Source organism: Ornithorhynchus anatinus, chromosome X1 (assembly GCF_004115215.2).
Source record: "Ornithorhynchus anatinus isolate Pmale09 chromosome X1, mOrnAna1.pri.v4, whole genome shotgun sequence".
Lineage (NCBI taxonomy): Eukaryota > Metazoa > Chordata > Mammalia > Monotremata > Ornithorhynchidae > Ornithorhynchus > Ornithorhynchus anatinus.
In genome coordinates this window covers 88,591,166-88,610,593 of record NC_041749.1, presented here as the reverse complement: position 1 = coordinate 88,610,593, position 19,428 = coordinate 88,591,166, and the positions used below count along the sequence as shown (strand labels likewise).

Sequence of the window (19,428 nt, the reverse complement as noted above, 5' to 3'; positions counted from 1 at the left end):
GAGCACCCCCTTCTATGTGCCCCTCCCCAGAGCAAGCTACTTCCTGGGTGAATTTGCTAAAGAGGAGACCCAGACTTCCATCTCTTCTAGAGGTGATTTCCACCTTGGCCGATGTGGACTTGCTGAGGCGTTTCCCACGCTGCAGCGTCAAGCCTAGGGCTGGGAGAACCCCTGAACCACCCTCACGCCCCAGGGAGGTCGGTGAGGCCGAAAGCAAGGCCACAGGTTCCCCGGTGTGTGTCCCCTTTAGTCCCAGCCCCCTTGGAGAGGGCAGGCGGGTGGTCGTGAGCGGGGAGGAAACGTCTGTGCTGAAGGCAAGATAGACCCGGTCGGCCGGTTTCCCACCTTGCCCTCCTCTGTCCCTTCCCACTTGGAGCCATTCTCTAGGCTGCAGCCCATCCCGCCAGAGAAGACTGGGCAGCGGAGACCGCTCCACACCTGCAGCCAGCCATCTCCCGGAAGGCTGAACAATTCCCCCAGCACGGAGGAAAATGGGGAAAAATGCCATTTGATAGGCTTTAAAGCATAGAAAGCTACTCCTGGGGACTGGGGAAAAGATGAAAACAGACCCCCGGGGAGCAGCTTCCAAAAGAAAATACATGAGAGAAAACCAAAATCCAGCACCACATAAAATAAACCCAGATAATTAACACGGCGTTGCTGAGATAATCATAGTGAAATATATTTTTATTGCTGCACACATGCTCCTCTGTTTTATTTTTAAATAGTGGAGATTAGACTATATTGCTGCTCTAGAAACCTGGACCGTCTTTGCCTCGAGGAACGAGACGGGGACAGGCGGGCCACATTCCCACATAGAGGAGTAGGGAAGGAAGGTGAAAAACCCAGATCTCTTTCTGGGAAAGGGGGGCTAGGAGAGAGAGGGAGAAAGGGCATTCTGGGTCTGGTCTGAAACGATGTCAGGATTGGGACGTAAAAGGGTTTTCCACACTGGGGGCTGGGTCCACAGTTTGGGAGGGAGGGGACGGGCTGACGTAGCCATCGCCACATTCACTGGGGGTTCTGGAGTTGCAAAGCCGGGGGGCTGGGCGGAGCAGAGGGAGTGGGGAGGCGCTATCTCCCTCATCCCCCCACCCACCATCTGCTCTCCGCACATCCCCACCCTGATCCGGCCCTGGCACCCGGCTCCGCGGCAGGGTGGCGGTGACAGGAAAAGCGATGTCGCCAATAGGACCCGTGAGTGTTAGGGATGGAGAAAATAAATCAGCCAAAATAACAATTTGGTGAGGGGCTGGGGGCTAACAGGAAAGCCACACGGGGACCCTGGTCGGTGGGGGCCGGGGGAGAATATAGCTGGGATTGTGCATCTTGGGGTGGGTGGAGTTCGACGGGACAAAGGATTCTTTGGGGGCTTCGGTGATTCCTAATGGAGAGAGAGCATGGGGTTGGGAGCCAGAGACCTGAGTTCTAATCCCAGCTCGGCCACTAGCCTGCTGGGCGACTTGGGGCCAATCACGTAACCCCTCTGGGCCTCGGTTTCCTCATCTGTAAATCGGGGCGAGATACCCGCTCTCCTTCCCTCCTGAGAGCCCCGGGTCGGCAGGGACTGCATCCGAGCTGGTTCTCACGTTTACTCCAATGGCTGGCACGCGGTAAGCACTCGTTTAATATCATTATCACGATTACTAGTCAAAGCCCAACTGCACCCGCGTGAGTCACCCCTGGAGACAGAGGCAGTCGCCGCCAGAAACTCAGCCCAGGCCCCAGTCCGGTTACCCCACTAGGGCACCCTCCCACCCCCCCAAACACCCTGCTCTCTCCCCTCAAGTGGCCGCCGTTACTATGCAAATAGGTAGCCTTTCCCCGGCCCTCGCGGCTGGTGGCCAAACCCTTCGAGGTGCCAGGCCTTGGCTCTGTCAGCCACTCTCCTGACCTTCAGCCCTGTTGCTATTCCCAGGCTGGGCACTCAGCCCAGCCAATGGGTTGCCATCCTCCCCTGGCACCCTTCCGGTCCTGGCCCCCTGCCCAGCTCCGTGGATGTTCCTCCCGCCTGCCAGGCAACCGTGGGGGGCAGCCTCCGCCATCCGGCCCGGCGGGCGACGCCACGGCTGGGTCCCCGGCTCAGGCTCGGTTCCCTGGGATGGGGGCCTCCAGGTGCAGCCCCGGCAACTTGGGCCCCCGTGGAACGGCTCCCCCAAATGAGAAGGGGAGGGCCTGCCCCTTGTCCACCTGCGGGGGCAGGAAGGAAGGCAGCAGAAACCCTCTCGTCCCCTTGCAGTGGACAGTTTTCCTGCCCCAAGAAAGGGAAGGGTAACCTCAGGAGAGCTGTCTGGGGAGAGGCATCTTTCTTGTCTGGTGGAAGGCAGAGGTCCTCAAGACGGAGAGCCCTGGGGAGAGCAGTTGGGCCTCCCCTCCCAGGAGGGGCTCACTAAAATGCTGAGCAGGGGGGCTTGGCTGTCAGCACAGCAGTGGGGAGGCCTCGCTCACGAGATCCCCTCTGTGAGGAGCCCAAGGAGCAGAGGTCGCTAGGAGGGAGGTGACCCGGCCTTGGAGGTGGAGAACATGCCCGCCCTTGACCCCTCCCGGGGCGGATGGGGGCACAGAGAGGCAGCCAGGCCGGGGCCCCAAAACATCTGAACCCCTCCTCACTTTCTCAGCCTGATTTGAGTGGGGAGAGCGGGGAGAACACACCTCCACACCCCACCCTTCTCCCATCCCCAACCAGTAAAACAAGCTATCCATTTCAATGCCCGCATTTTTAACCAGAGTTTTAGCTTCCAGTAAGGATGCAGCAACCCAAGTGTTCCCCACCCTCCCGAAACACATTAGGGTATTCCAAAATCAGTCCGGGGTGGGGTGGGGGGGAGGCAGAAGAGAAGGGGCGGTGAGGTTGGGGAAATTCTCCCTCTGACGGCCCAGAAGCCTTCCTCTCTGTAGTCCACCCTGGCCAGAAAGAGGGGAGTGGAAGCAGGTGAAGCTGGAGTCCAAGGAGAGACCCGGGCCTGGGGTTGTGGGCGTTGGTCCACTCTCGACCAAGGGATATGCCAGGCCCTAAGCGAGGGAAGGCGGGAAGCGCCCGGGGTCCTCAGCACTCGAGCCCGATGTTAGCCAGCAGACCTTCCAGGGCCTCCAGCTTCTGGTTGGCCTCCTCGATGGCACTGTAGGTCTGGACATTGCTGGTGATATGGAAACGAATGTCATCCACCAGGGGGATGGAGTCCGTCTCCTGCCGCTCAGCCACCGCCTCTGCTTCCTCCTTCACAGCCTCCGCAAACTCGGCCTGCTCCACCAGCTGTAGGGGATGGGGAGCGAAGAGGTGGGCAAGGAGAGCGGGGAGATATCGGGGGAGCACACGGTGCCGGCGCCCAGGGCCTTGGACTACAGGGATGGGGGCGGGGGGGAGTTTAGTCTCCTCCACGCTTTCCTCACAACCAATCGTGCCTAGGGGCGGGATGCAGGGAACGTGTCTATCGTTATATTGTACTCTCCCAAGTGCTCGGTACAGTGTTCTGCACACAGTAAGCGCTCAATAAATAAGATTGAATGAATGAAAGACACTACGGGGGCGGGGGACTGGCATTTAGTCTCCTCTGCTCTTTCCTCACCACCAATCAGGGACAGGGGTGGCGGGGTAAGCAAATCGCAGGCCCGGCGCGACTGGCCACAAGGGGAGACGTTTCGGGTTGGCCCTTCCCCAGCTTCCACAGACCCACCCTTCCGTCCCCCGTCACCTTCTCGATGATCTTGGCCATGTATTCAGTGCACTGGTCTTCCAGCCGGGTCAGTTGGAAGAGTTTCGCCACCTTCCAGATGTTCACCACGTTGTCCTCATCCAGGACCTGGGCCAGGCTCCGCCCACACAAGCGCTTCAAGCCAGGCAGCAAGTACATGTCGGCCACTCCCAGCACCTCATAGGCGTTCTCCGGGGAGAGCTGCGGGCACAGCGGGCCCAGTCAGAGGCCTGGCTCCGGACCCTCCCCCGGTCCAGCCGGACCTCAGCTGGGCCTCAGGGCCGGAGGTCCGGCCTCAGTTCCAGGTGAGACGGCGCTCCGTGGACACGCTGCAATCCCGTCCATCCAGTTTGGCCCGGGCTCCCCGCCCTTCGTATGTGTGCGCCAAGGCGCTGCCCGATGCACTCGGCCATCGACCGGGGTCCCGACCCGGCACTCAGAAGCCCAAAACGGGAGGGGGAGAGGGGCGGGGGAAGATTTTCCACTACTCCCGGAGGCACCAACCCTCCCTACCTCACCTGTCCCCTCTGCTCCCCGCCACAGTGCCTTCGCAGAGCTCAGCTGCCCTCCTGTCCCCGCCTCCTCACCCATCAGCCCTGGCCCAGGCTGGGCCATCCTATATGTCTCAGTGCGGCAATCTACACCACTCAGATTAAACATGGCTCCCATAACTGCCTGACCACAGAGCCGAAATCCAGGTCGGGCCCACTGCAGGCGCTCTAAGCGTCAGCAGTAGGCTGGAGCACACCCGGGGGATCGTACTCCATTCCCTGCCCTTCTCTGCCCCCATCCTAGCAATCACGAATAGGTGAACGTGGAGGGAAGAGGGAGGAGAGGGGGAAGACGGCAAAACAGAGACATATAAGTCTGCACGTTTGTGCTTGCTGGGGAGAGGGTTAGAGTTAGAGAAGCAGCAGTGGCCTGGTGCAAAGAGTATGGGCCTGGGAGTCAGAGGACCTCAGTTCTAATCCCAGTTCTGCCACTTGTCTGCTGTGTGACCTTGGGCAGGTCACTTCACTTCTCTGGGCCTCACACATCCCTCCTCTGCAAAATGGGGATTCGATACCTGTCCTCCCTCTTACTTAGACCGTGAGCCCCAAGTGGGACCTGATTATCTTGTACCTACCACAGTGTCTGGCACATAATCAGCACTCAACAAATACTACAATTATTATTATTGGAGTGGGAGGGAGAAGAGAGAGAACATGAGGACACACACGCGAAGAAGGGAGAGAGGTAGATCGGAAGACGGGGGGACACCCGAGGACACGGGGGTGAAGAGACAGACGCACACTTGCAGGAGGGCCGGACCCGATGTTGGCAGCAAGTGAATTCCTCAGAGCAGTCCCAGCTTTACACTGGAAACAAAAATAGGCCTTAAAAGGGAAAGTCTGCTCATTGTTTTTTCCAGGCTTCTGGTTACGTTTCAATAAAGGCGGTGATCAGAAACCAGTCCCCATGCCAGATATCCGACTCGTCTTTCCAGAAATGATCGGAGAATCAGAATCCTAAAATAACACTGTTGGAAGGGACTTGGAGAGGTCAGGCAGTCCAGCCTCCTGCCTCCAAGAGGGTGAACAACTAAACCACTCGGGATAGCTGACTGTTTACTGTTTCCTTAAAAATCTCCCGGGATGGAGACTCCACGACCTCCCTCGAAGGCCCGTTCCTATGCTCGATGAACCCGGCAGTCGGGAAGCTCTTCCCCGTGGCCAACTGAAATCTGTCCCGTTTCCTTTTTCTTGTTTGGTACTCAGAGAACGTGGAGAATAGCTGGTCAGCCTCCTCCCCAGGAAAACCCTTCATGCAACTGAAGACAGTTATTTTTTTCAGTCACCCTCAGGCTACGCCGCCTCAATATCTTTAGCCTTTTCCTCCCAGGATCCACTTTTCCATCCATTAATCGCCTCTGTCACTTTTCTCTGAACCCTCTCCAGTTTCTCCCCCGTCCTTTTTAACGTGCGATGACCGAGACCGGATGGAACCTCTAACGAAGATCTGAGCAGTGCAGTGCAGAGGATAGGGGAGGGTTTGCTTCCTGACTCTTGCGCGTCACACTCCTGTCGTCCCAGGGCCAGGCCATCTTCTCTGTGAACGGCATTCCACGGCTGACTCACCCAGCTCCTGGTAAACTACGACCTCCGGGCCCTCTTCCGCTACACTTGGGCCCGGCCTTGCCCTCACAGTCTGGCCCTATCTCGGGAGGAGTGTAAATCAGGCTGACGAGGGGAATCTTGGTGCAGGAGAGTGCTCCCAGCCGGACGAGGGAATCCCTCCCTGTCTGCTCTCCCCGCGTCCCCCTCTCCTCCCCTCCCCTGCCCCGCCGGCCTAGGTCCAGACTCTGGAAGGCACCGGCCACTCTCCGTGAAGAAACGGGCAGCCCCGGGGCCCTGAGCTCCAGGGGCTCAACGGCCCTGGCCCTTCCAGACCCGATCGGGGGCGGACAAAGCCCAGGCCCCTCGAGGCTGGACGCCGGCAGGGGACTCACCTCGGTATCATCGCTGTAGATGTAGTAGAGCACGCGGATGAAGATGTCCTCGGAGATGTTGTGCAATGTCACCACGGGGATGTCGGGCTGGGCCTGCAGCTCCTCGCTCTCACAGAAGTGATCCTCCAGCAGGGCCTTGAAATAGTCACTGCGGCCACAGAAGAAGGCCTGTGGGGAGGCAACACGGGGGGCCCTTCAGCAGAGCTGCCCCTCTGGGGCTGGGGAACGCCCGTCCACCACTCCGACAGAGCTGTGGCCAGGCCTGGTCGGCCCTAGTGACCCTAGGAGACGGACACACGTGCACGGGGGGCTGCCACCACCAAAGTCCACGGTGTTTTTCTGGCTAGCACCCCACCAGACGCATTTTATAATGGTGAGTGGGGCAGAGTTGGTTCAGGGTGGAGGCGATCAAACACACAGGGCTGCTAGGGGCAACGGCTGAGAGCGGTCAGAGGGTAGGCGCGGGGTTGCCTTGTGTGTGTTCTCTGGGAGCCACTTACCACTTCTTTCAAAGGGCGGCAAATGGCCCTCGAGTCCCTTTCTTTTCAGTCCCCTAACCCCCTTCCCTCCATCCTCCCCAGAGCCTCCCCCGTGCGTCCCTGCTCAGAACCACCGTGCCAAGGTTCAGGCCTCATTCACAACTGGGCCTGGCCCTCACCCAACACGCCCGCCCCAGCCGGAGGTTCTCACTCCTCATCTGGCTCTCAGCCACGTCAGGGCCGGGCTCGAACGGACTCTGCTAAGTCACAGCAGGAACCCCCCACGACAGCTCCACGGGGGTCTCGGGGCTCCGCTTACACATTCGGCAGCATCCCCCTTTCTTCCTCCCGAGGGCCCCCTTTCCAGAGGATGAGAGGGTAGGGGAGAAAAGGAACCTGGCCAGCACTCAGCTGACGGCCATCTACACTCTTAGTTCCTTCCCATCCCAGGCAACAAGATGGCCACCGGAAGAGAAGTCAGTTGTTCCTCACCCTTCAGAGTAGCCATTGCCCCCTCAGGCCAGGTGAGGGGGAAGCCAGGCAGTGGGAGGAATTAAGGGAAAGAAAGGAAAACAAAGTTAGGTGAGTGTCGGGGTGGGGGGGTGGGGGGGGAGGGCGGGTTGGTGACTCTGGGTGGTGATGGGAGGGGGACGGGGGGGAGAGGCAGTGGGAGGGACCAGGAGTGGCCACCATACCTTATGACACAAGAAGTTGTAGTTGGCCACCCGGAAGCAGACATCAGGACAGCTGCTGAAGTTGTCGGTACTGTCGAAGGGCAGCTCACCAAAGCCCACCTGGGGAGGGAAGGAGGGAGGGCCTGAGGAGAGGGAGGCCAGGGCTACCCTACCCTGGGGCCCTGCTCCCTCAGACTCCAACCTCAGCCGCTCTCCTCCCGCGGCCAAGGAAGGGGCTGCTCTGCCTCAATGCCGACTGGCAGCCTAACGTGACCCGGATCGGTTGGAACGTGATGTCTCGGCTCGGCTCTCCCCAGTCAGCCACCAGCAGCTGGTGAAACATCTGAGCCTCCCGTCCGGATCTCTCAATGGACGTGGATGCCGCCTATGGGCTGTCAAAGGCTCGGAGTGGGGAGAAGACTGCCGACCGCCTGATTCTCTGGGGACCTTGAGGACCAGGCTGGAGGGTTGGGAGCCGGGGGCGGGGGGCGTCGGGTCTCAACACGAACATGTTCCCCCAGTGCTGGTGGCTGGTCAGGGAGATGAAAGATGACCAACCCACTTAACGTCCTCAGAGGATCGGTCCCATCTGACACCCAGCCCCACGACCAAGGCTCCTTCTTCTAAGTTCTTCATACAAGTCATCCTCCCCATAATCCTATGGGAGGTGAGGCTGCTGAGGCTGGGTTCCTCTTCCCTCTTAGCTGGGAAAACTGCGGCAGAATGATGGAAGCATGAGAGAGAGTGAGTGAGTGTGTGTGTGTATTGGAGAAGGGGAAGAGAGAGAGAAAAAGGCAGAGGGCAAACACTTCATGCAGGACATTTTCTTTGGGTTTCTCCATCACTCTCTGGGAATAACTCCTGGCAATTCCTGAGTTGCGGAGCATTACTCACAGTTCCCCAGTGGCTACCCCTTGCCTGGAACTCCCCTCCCCATTAGCCCCTCTAATGGCATGGCTAGAGAGTTCGGGCGTGTGCCGGGCTGTCAGGGGGCTCAGCCTCCATTCCTCCCTCTAGGAAACCTGCTGCTTTCTCCAAGGCCCTGGCTGGAGCAGGCCCTGAGAGGAGGGGATCTGAGCCAGGCTGCCATGGCAGAGTCTGAACGAGCCCTTTGTGCGCCTCGGGCACCGTGGGTCGGGCGGGTGGGCACCGGCTCCCCCGAGAGGGGACAAACGCCCCCGACGGCCCTACGGAATTGGCTGGGGAGATGACTGTTCGTTCCATTCCAGCCTTGAGAAGCAACTCCCAGCTCTGCTTGACGACTGGAAACAATGACCCCGGCTCGGTAAAAACCCAAGGAGGCCAGCTGCTTCTGCAGCCTCCACGATATTATTCATTCATTCATTCAGTAGTATTTAGTGAGCGCTTACTATGTGCAGAGCACTGTACTGAGCGCTTAGAATGTACAATTCGGCAACAGATAGAGACAATACTGAGGCAGCACCAGTCAGCAACCATTCTGACCCACCCAACAGCTTAGAGTCCGGTCCTGACAGGGTCTTTAGTCTCGTCCCTCACCCTACTGAGGGGTCAGGACTGAGCAGGACCATTTTCTGGGAACAGAGGGGGGGGGCTGAGTTCCTGGAAGGTGAGGAGAACTGCCCCAGCTCACCATGAAGGGCTTGCTTGACATAGTACAGTGCTCTGCACCCAGTAAATGTTCAATAAATACCATCGCTTAACAGCAGAGCCAGGGGCAAAGGGACTCTGATCACCTCCAGGGATCCCTTTCCAGCAGCTAAACCCCACGTCACAGTGGCTGGGAAGCTCTGGCCCCGCTGTATGGGCTGCAGTTGGCACTGGGGCTGGAAACAACTCAGCAAGAGGGCCATTTAGTCCTTTCATGGATTAGGAATAGTATTTATTTACCACTTACTAGGTGGCAAAATACTGTACTAGGCATTAGGAAGGAAAAGCATCAATGAACTACAGACATGGTACCAGCTTCCAGGAAGAAGAGCTGTCTAGGTAGGGGAAAAATGAGCAAAAAAAAAAAATGAAACCTGGGGTTTAGATCTTGATGTGCCTCCCCCCAAAACACACACACGCCTCTCTCAGCCCAAATTAGCCCCTCTACTCAAGGGAGAAAAGACAGTGGGGAAAGGGGACGGCAAATGACTCTTGTCTTGTAGTGACACCCAGTGGTAAAGACCAAAAACATCACAACACCAAAATGAAAGTGGAGATGGGGGGGAAAGAGGAGAAGCAAAAAGAGAAGAAACAAAAAGGAAGAAAAAGGAGGGGAAGTTTGAAAATCACAACTCAAGCATCCTTCCCTCCAGGAAGATTGACCCCACCTCTCCCCCCCGCCTTCGATACCTTGTGTTAATATGTACACTGTGTCTGCTCATTCTCTGGTATTGTACTCGCCCAACCACTTCGACCAGTGTGCTGCACATAGTAAGAGCTCGATCAATACCACCGATTGACTGATTGTTATGTGGCTCAACTATATGCTCCTTGACGGCAGATATACCAGGTCGACTGACTACTGCACTCTCCCAATCAACGGTACGAATTGAGCATTTACTGTGTGCAGACTACTGGACTAAACACTTGAGCACAGTGCTCTGCAGAGTAAATGCTCAATATAACCTATTGATCAACTGACCGATGGATGTCAGATGTTTGTTTTACCTCCCCTATGAAATGTGAGCTTGCTGAGAACAGGGATCATGCCCGTTCTTTAACAAAAACCCCAAGAGCCTAGCACAAACCTTCTCACTGTGCCTTGATCTTGCCTATCTCACTGCCGACCACCCGGCTCAGGGACTGCCTCTGGCCTGGGACGCCCTCCCTCCTCAAATCTGACAGACAATTACTCTCCTCCCCCTTCAAAGCCTTATTGAAAGTACATCTCCTCCAGGAGATCCCTGACTAAGCGCCCCCTCTCCTCTTCTCCCACTCCCTTCTGCTGACCTGCTCCCTTTGTTCTTCCCCCTTCCCAGCGCCACAGCCCTTATGTACATATCTGTGATTTATTTATTTATATTAATGTCTGCCTCCGCCCCCTAGACTGTAAATTCGTCGTGGACAGGGAATGTGTCTGTTTATTGTTGTACTGTACTCTCCCAAGCGCTTAGTACAGTACTCTGCACACTGAAAGTGCTCAATAAATATGACCGAATGAATGGTCTACAATCTGGGGAAGGTGTGTGTGTATGCAGTGTGTATATGCATGATACAGATATTAGTTAATAATTACTCTTATGGTATTTGTTAAGCGCTTACTAGGTGCCAAGCACTGTTCTGAGCAGTAGGATAAATACAAGGTAATCAGGTTGTCCCACGTGGGGCTCACAGTCTTAACCCCCATTTTACAGATGAGGTAACTGAAGCACAGAGAAACTAAGTGGCTTGCCCAAGGTCACACAGCAGACAAGCGGCGGAGCCAGGATTAGAACCCATGTCCTCTGACTCCCAAACCCGTGCTCTTTCCACTACGTCGTGCTGTTTTAGTTGACTGACAGTCCCCGAGAAGAAAATATATCCACCCAGGAAGCCCCATTTCCCCTTGGTTAAGAGGCAGAGTTGACTAGTTAGATTACTTGTGCTGTGTTGCTCAGTTTCTGGGAGGGAAGTTGGGGAGGAGATAGGGATAAGGGGGTGAACTGCTTCCAGAGAGAGAGAGAGGCCAGTACACAGCGCACCTTTCCTCAAAAGCCTCCAAAGGCTGCCCATTGCCCCCTGCATCAATCAAGCAATCAATCGTATTTATTGAGCACTTACTGTGCGCACAGCACTGCGCTACACACTTGAGAGAGTGCAGCACAATATAACAGACGCCTGCATCAAACAGAAACCCTGACTGTTGGCTTCAAGGCACTCCACCAGTTCTATCTGCCTTCCATACCAGCACTCCTCACCTGCTCTTCCCTTGCTTATACTCTTCACTCCTCATCTACCTTCTGTACCTCATTCTCATCCCACCCACCTCAGACCCCTTGGTCACGCCGTCCCCCGGGCTTGGAACTCCCCCAACGGCCCAGTCCACCAGATCTCACCGCTCCCCACCTTCAAAGCCCACCTAAAATGCCACTTCCTCCAAAAAAGCCTTCCCCGATTAACTTCCAACACCCCGAATCATATCTACCCATACACCGCCTCTAGCACTTATGTGTATCTACGTATTCCCACTCTGAGCACTTGTGCGTATACGCATATTCAATTGCTCATTTAATTACTTATTCCAATTCCACTATTTCTAAATATTTTGTGGGTCTCCCTGTTAAGACTGCAAACTCCTTGTGGGCAGGGAATTTATCTCCCGGTTCCGTGGAACTTTCCCAAAAGCTCAGTACAGCGTGTTGCACTTGGTGCGTGCTCAGTAAATACTATTATTATCATTACTACTACAACTCAGATGCCATTATGGCCCGACCTCAACATTCCAAGGCCATAATCCCACAGTGACCAAATTTTGTTTGGGGTGGGGAGGGGTGGGGGGGGGGACAGTCTCCAGGACCAATCACGGTTAACGCAGATTTCAGGAAGAAAATCAAGATGACAGCCAACAGTGTTCGTCACAGGAGAAAGCCAAGTTTACACTAAGCATCCCTCCGCCTCCCCACCCCACTCCCACTTGCCAAAATGACCCCCGGCTACTTGTCTTCCGGGGTGGGTCCAGGGGTCGGGGGTCTGTGCTCCTCAGCTTACCTGAAGGAGGCACCCAGAACTCTGAGCACAGCAGGGAGATCTCCTGGACCCTGGGGATCCCTAAGTCCTATCCCCGGGCAGGCTGGGGAGCAACTCAAATGCTTATGGGTCCACAGTGGGAATCATAAGGTCTCCAGCTGTTCAGCCTGGGTCCTGATCTCAAATACGGGCCTGCTTCGAGCCACCTTCCAAAGGTCTGCATTCTTTCCTAATGGTGGCTATTGACAGAGATCAACTAAACGTCTCTCCATGAGGGCAGGAGTGTCAGCGAGTGCCTGCAAGGCCGGGGTTTCATTTGAAAGGTCAGGGTGGATGACCCCTCATTCCCAGCCAGTTTTCCACAGTTGCCCAGAACCAAAGAGCCGAGGCTTCCAGAACAGCCTCCAAGCTGTAAGCTCCCCTTTGCGACTGCTAGGGAGGGCAGTGTGATTCCCTGAGCTAATCTTTGGAAGTTTTGAGGTCACAAGTTCTCTTCCTCTCCATTTCCCCAACCACGCTTCTCTCCCTCTCCCACCCCCATCCCCAAACAAGGGAAAAATGCAGCAAACATTCTCGAAGAAACGGCACCCACTGAGTCAGCATCCCCAGGGCAGAAAGGGGGCCTGGAACGTCAGGCGGGTCCTACCCGGAGTTCAGGGGGCAGCGCGCAGTCAGCCAGTAGAGCCAGGTCCTCTTGGAGCTGGCAGTTGGCGAGGGGTTCGATGGTCAGCACCTTCACGCAGGTCCCCGGCTTGGAGGCCACTGTAGGAGAAACCGCACAGAGTCTCGTGAGAGCGCCACGGGCCTCCACCACAACTCCCTAGAGGGACTTGGGCTTTCATTTCTACTGCCCGACAGAGCCCAGCCGCTGCCCCAGGGCCCCGGGGATACACACTCTCCTTTCCTCTAGATTACTGCATCAGCCTCCTTGCTGACTTCCCAGCCTCCTGTCTCTCCCCACTCTAAACAATACTTCATTCTGCTGCCCGGATCGTTTTTCTACAAAAACGTTCAGGACGCGTCGCCCTGCTCCTCAAAAAACTGGTCTCGAGGGACACCGGAAATAAACAATAGATCCTGGAGACTCAGCAGGGGGAGAGAGGTGGGTGCATTTTACCCCATCCCACTAGTCCTCTCACCCTCGGCTTCAGACGCCACTTAGCCTGGCTGAAAAGCGGGGGTCAAACGCTAAGAAGAGACCAGCATGGCGCATTGCTGTGAAGAATTCCAGTAAGCGTTCAACAAATATGATTTATTTAAAGAATGAATAAATAAAGAATGAAGAAAGGAGCAACCCTTTTCGAGCCAAAGCTTCACAAGAAACGAGAGACCGAACGGTAAAAGAGAAAAAAGCGCTTGGTGCTGAAGACGTCCAACATGACAGCACAAGCAGAGACGGTCTTTTTGCGCGCACCCTCTGGCTGGAAAGGCGTATCCCACACTGGCCTGTTCCACCACCGACATACTCATAGGTGAACTTCACTATCACTGCTATCGCCTTGAATATGAAGGGCAACTATATGTGTCCCTCTCACCCCCCATCCTCACAACTGTTAGAGAAGCAGCGTGACCTAGTGGAAAGAGCATGAGCCTGGGAGTCAGAGGACCTGGGTGCTAATCCCAGGTCCACCACTTGTCTGCTGTGTGACCTCGGGCAAGTTGCTTCACTTCTCTGTGCCTCAGTTTCCTCAGCGGTACAGTGGGGATTAAGACAGGGAGCAGAATATGGCACAGGGACTCTGTCCAACCTGATTATCTTGTACCTGCCCCAGTGCTTAGTTTAGTGCCCGACAAACAGTAAGTGCTTAAATTCCATTAAAGGAAAAAAAAACCCCACCACTACATCTCAGCTCCTTCCTGCCCTAGTTCCTTCTCCCCAGCTGGTTTCATCTCCAGCAATATAATAATAATGGCATTTGTTAGGTGCTTACTATGCACTAAGCAGTGGGGTAATAATGTTGGTATTTGTTAAGCGCTTACTATGTGCAAAGCACCGTTCTGAGTGCTGGGGGGATACAAGGTGAACATGTAAGATAATCGGCGAAGCAGCACGGCTTATTGGATAGAGCATGGGCCTGGGAGTCAGAACTACCTGGATTCTAATCCCAGCTCCGTTACCTGTCTGTTGTGTGATATTGGGTAAGTCACTTAACTTCTCTGTGCCTCTGTAACCTCATCTGTAAAATGGGGATTAAGACCGTGAACCCCACGTGGGAGAGGGACTGTATCCAATCTGATTGTCTCGTATCTACCCCAGCGCTTAGAACAGTGCCTGGCACATAGTAAGCGCTTAACAAATACCATAAAAAAAAAAAAAATCCATTGGACGTAGTCCCTGTCCCACACAGGACTCAACGGTCTAAGGGGGAAGGAGGTGGATCTAATATAGACGAGGTACCTGAGGCCCAGAGAAGTGAAGTGACTTGCCCAAGGTAACACAGCAGCCGAGTGGCAGAGCTGGGATTAGAACCCAGGTCCTCCGATTCCCAGTCCCGCACTCTTTCCTCTAGACACGCTGCTTCCACTCACCTTGCTGGAATACAGCTTGGCCTTGGGCAGTTGTTCACCTCGACCTTTACGCCCCGGCTCAGAGCTGGCAAACCCAGGGGGTGCCCAGGATGCTGCCCTGTAAATCATCAGGTGTCGCAGAGCCTCACGGTCTGGCTCCGCCCCCGATGAGAAACCTGGCCGGAGGTTTTGTGGTTTCCCTAGCTATATGCGATCTCGCCCGTCTGTTCCTGTTTACAGCATAACAGAAAACAGGACATAGGGTGGGTGCGGTGTGGCCTAGTAGATAGATCACGGGCCTGGGAGGCAGAAGGTCCTGGGTTCTAAACCCGGCCCCGCCCTTTGTCTGCCGTGTGACCCTGGGCAAGTCACTTAGCTTCTCTGCGCCTCAGTTACCTCATCTGTAAAATGAGGATGAAGACTGTGAGCCCCATGCGGGGCAAGGACTGTGTCCAACTTGATTTGCTTGTATTCACCCTAGCGCTTAGAACAGTGCCTTGCACACAGTAAGCGCTTAAATATAATAACAACGGTAATAATAATAATAATAACCGCCCAGTCGAGATCACCACCCAGTCCCTCGGCCTCGTCGGTCTGTTTTCCGTGTTCACGGTCTCAGAATTAAGGTGGGGGGGGGAGGCCTGTCAAATCCCACACCCACATGGTACAATTCTCTTTTACTAGTATTAATACCGATAAGAAAAATAACAATAACGGTATCTGCTGAGCGCTGACAATATTCCAGGCGCTGCTCCAAGTGCCGGAGTTAGATACAAGCTAGTCAGGTTGGACACAGTCCATATCTCACGTGGGGCTCACGGTCTTCATCTCCATTTCACAGAAGAGGTAACTGAGGCCCAGAGAAATGAAGTGACTTGGCCAAGGTCACACAACAGACAAGTGGCAGAGCCGGGATTAGAACCCAGGTCCTTCTGACTCCCAGGCTCAGGCTCTATCCAGGCTCTATCGGGCTCTATGCTTGCCTCTTCAGCAGGAGTCTGCCAGACACCCCAGCCTTCTGCCTCTGTGCTCACCCACTGCTCAAGCGGATTCTCCTGCCTCCGCCCCCGGCAGGGACCACGATCCACTTTCCGTTCAGGAAAACGGCCGGGACGTCGCTGAAGCTCAATAAGTGCTAAATAGAACCAACCCAATCGGCACCCGCGGGAGCTGGGAATTGGTTGTCGGAATGACCCGGAAGGACCGGCTTTCGGAACGAACGCGCACGCCAGTCCCTGTCCCACCCCGGGGGGACTAGAACAGTGGTAGGAACTCACCAAACTCATACACCTTCTTGCATTTGATCTCCAGGTCTTCGATGAGCTGTTGCAGTTGGCACTGCTTTGCCAGCCTTTTACAGTCGTTCACGTAGTCCACGTCAATGTCAAGGCGACCTGGCAGGGGGAGTGCAAACAGGGACCCCCATCAGAGGGATGCCCTCACCCCAAGCATCCCCCGCAAGGGAACGTTGGGGGGAGGAGGGAGGGAGGAAGGGAGACGTGGGGGCTCCTAGGTTCTGTTCCCCGGCTTTCCGAGTTGCTAAATGCCTCTCTTTGGAAACCGGAAAGGATGATGATACCACCACCTTCAATCTGTCTAGTACTTTGATTTTCTCCAAGTTCTTTCGCATCAATAGTCCCATTCTGTCCTGACTTCCTTAGGTGGTAGGGAGAAAAAGAGGTACTGTCATCCCCATTTCACAGATGGGCAAACAGAGGCCCAGAGAGGTAAGAACTGATCGGCCCAAGGACCCGCAGCAAGTCCGGTGGCAGAGCTGGGACTAGAAGGCGGGTCGCCTGACTCCCCGAGCCATCCTCTTTCCCCCAGACCAGGATGCCAGGCCCCACCCCAGGGATGGGCTGAAGAGTAACGGGATCAAATCCGCAACACACACGGGAAACCTCGGGGCTCGCCGGTGATCCGGCATCAGCCGGCGGGCAGGAAGTCAGCCGGGGCAGCGGCGGTCCGGGTCGGCTGCCCGGAGCACAGACGGGAAGCGGCTGGGGGCGGAGCCCGCCGAAAAAAAGGACGCAGGGGGTATGGCTACGACAAGGCCGCTGGCCCGAGGGTCCAGGACGCTTGCCCAGTTCGGATTCGATGTGCTCCAGGCCCCTCCGCCTCGCTAAAAGAACGGCGAGCACAAGCCAGTAGGCTAAACAACAGTGTCCCACCCCCTGGGTCTATCCGAGTACTGGAACGTACAAGTCACCAAATCGGCAAAAGGCCTTTGGTGAACAACCAGTCGCCTACGAAAAGGTCACGGCGTCCACCAAGATGAGGAGCGCCAACAGAGACGGGGGAATAGTGGGTAGAGCACCACCTCCCCTGCGCCCGAGCCACAGGCAGAGCCGCGCTCAACTCTGTCACGTGGGTTCACGGATAGCGAGCTTCGAAAATTCGAAGCCCCTGTTGCGGCAAATGCTCTTTCTCGGAAAAGAGCCACGGCGGACCCGTTCCGTGCGCTCCCTTCCCCCTCTAGACGGTAATGGTGGTGGTATTTGTTAAGCGCTTACTATGTGCAAAGCACTGTTCATCTCCTTGATTCTATTTATTGCTATTGTTCTTGTCTGTCCGTCTCCCCCGGTGAGACCGTAAGCCCGTCAAAGGGCAGGGACTGTCTCTATCTGTTACCGACCTGTACATTCCAAGCGTTTAATACAGTGCTCTGCACATAGTAAGCGCTCAATGAATACTATTGAATGAATGAATGTTCTAAGCGCTGGGGGGACACGGGGTGATCAGATTGTCCCACGTGGGGCTCACAGTTTTAATCCCCATTTTACAGATGAGGTATCTGAGGCACAGAGTAAGCTCACCGTGGGCTGGGAACGTGTCTACCAACTCTGCTGTACTGTACTCGCCCAAGCATCAGTACAGTGCTCCGCACACAGTGAGCGCGCAATAAATTCCATCGACTGATTGACTGCCAAGGAGTTACACTACGTGTTCTGCTTGTTACAGCGAGATTTCTCCTGGACACTCCCCTTTCAACAGGGCCTATCATGACTAACGGGCCAATTTTAGAAGGCCTTTAACAACGATGCTTTCTTTTTACATGAACACACTTTCCAACACCGTTAACTGATTTCCAGCAGCGTGGCTCAGTGGAAAGAGTCCGGGCTTGGGAGTCAGAGTTCACGGGTTCGAATCCCGCCTCTGCCACTCGTCAGCTGTGTGACTGTGGGCAGGTCACTTCACTTCTCTGTGCCTCAGTTCCCTCATCTGTAAAATGGGGATTAACTGTGAGCCTCACGTGGGACGACCTGATTATCCTGTATCTACCCCAGCGCTTAGAACAGTGCTCTGCACATAGTAAGCGCTTAACAAATACCAACATTATTATTATTATTATAAATGCTGCGGGAGAGTAAAGCCCCTCTCCTCCCAGCCCCGGTCAGCTGAGTCCCATGCCCCAGAATTAGACATTTTTCCTCTCCTTCTGTCCCTCCCAGTCTGGGTGTTTCGGTGCTAGCCCGCCTTCTGGAACCCCTCTGGGGGCCCTTACCCCTCTCCCCAGGAGAAGCCTCCCGTGGGTACTGCCTCCAAAATTGAGAACGGTACAGTGCACGGGTCCCAAACTTAAAGATGGAGCCATTTTCAGTCTAACCCCTTTCCAGATGAAGGAAGGCAAGTCTCCGATGCCCCCAACTTTGGGAAAATGAGGGTTGACTGCATTCACAGCCACGGGAGGCAGCCCAATCCAGGGCAGGAAAACCGATCCGGGAGGCAGGACTCCTGGGTTCTGGTCTGTCAGCTCTGGGCAAGCATCGTGCCTACCTGATCCACGGGGCTGTAATCACCAAGCGTTTAGTAAAGGGCTCTGCACACAATAAGCACTCATTACACCTTCACGATATCGCTAAAATCCACCCTTTCCTCTCCATCCATCTCCATTACAGCATCAGCCTCCTTGCTGACCTCCCAGCCTTCTGTCTCTCCCCACTCCAGTCCACACTTCACTCTGCTGCCGGGATCATTTTTCTACAGAAACACTCAGGAAATGTTTCCCCAATCCTCAAAAAACTCCAGGGGTTGCCCATCCACCTCCGCATCACACAAAAACTGCTCACTATTGGCTTTAAAGCTCTCCATCACCTTGTCCCCTCCTACCTCACCTCGCTACTCTCCTAGTACAACCCAGCCCGCACCCTTTGCTCATCTAATGCTAACCTTCTCACTGTGCCTCGATCTCATCTATCTCGCCACCGAGCCCTCGCCTACATCCTGCCTCTGGCCTGGAACGCCCTCCCTCCTCAAATCCAAAAGACAACTACTCTCCCCTCCTTCACATCTCTTCCAAGAGGCCCTCCCTGACTAAGCCCCCCTTTCCTCTTCTCCGACTCCCTTCTGCGTTGCCCTGACTTGCTCCCTTTATTCATGCCCCCTCCCAGTCCCACAGCACTTGTGTACATATCTGTAATTTACTTTATATTAATCCCTGTCTCCCCGCCGCCTTGACTGTAAACTCGTTGAGGGGAGTGTGTCTGTTTATTGTTGTACTGCACTCTCCCAAGAGCTTAGTACAGTGCTCTGCACGCAGTAAGCGCTCAACAAACACGACCGAATGAAGTGAATGAAAGAATGCATGCCGCTGAACGACCGATGGATTGAGAGTGTGCACTCTGCCCCTGGCGTCTGCGGCACATTTTTTCAAAGTGGCAACCGGGGGTGGCAAACACTGGCCAGGAGGAGAGAGCACAAAGGGCCCCAGCCGGTTGGCCCTCCCCACAGCTTCACCTGCGAGGAGGCTCCCCCAACAAGCCCGGAAGCGCTCACCTGTGTACAGGTACTGCAGGAGGGAGCCAAAGGCTGCAGGGTTGATCTAGAGATAGGAGAGGGGAAAGGTCAGAGGGAAATGGCCATACACTGCGACTGGGCGAGAAGAGAAAAAACGAGCAGCTTGGCCCTGGTGAGGGCGGCCTTCTCCTTCCCCAACCCGCCACAGCCCCAAG

General features: G+C 55.4%; 1 protein-coding gene across 1 annotated transcript in view; it reads right to left on the bottom strand.

The window, feature by feature from the left end:
• Window positions 1–661: 661 nt before the first annotated feature.
• Window positions 662–19,428, bottom strand: part of ABTB1 (ankyrin repeat and BTB domain containing 1) — a 34,437-nt gene continuing 15,670 nt past the window's right edge. The window contains exons 6-12 of the mRNA XM_029050759.2: window positions 19,253–19,298; window positions 15,754–15,870; window positions 12,615–12,730; window positions 7,355–7,453; window positions 6,181–6,348; window positions 3,693–3,893; window positions 662–3,253 (exon numbers count right to left, since the gene is read on the bottom strand). Coding sequence (XP_028906592.1) covers window positions 3,047–3,253; window positions 3,693–3,893; window positions 6,181–6,348; window positions 7,355–7,453; window positions 12,615–12,730; window positions 15,754–15,870; window positions 19,253–19,298 — 954 coding nt within the window. The 3' untranslated portion in view covers window positions 662–3,046. The remainder of the gene's footprint in view (window positions 3,254–3,692; window positions 3,894–6,180; window positions 6,349–7,354; window positions 7,454–12,614; window positions 12,731–15,753; window positions 15,871–19,252; window positions 19,299–19,428) is intronic.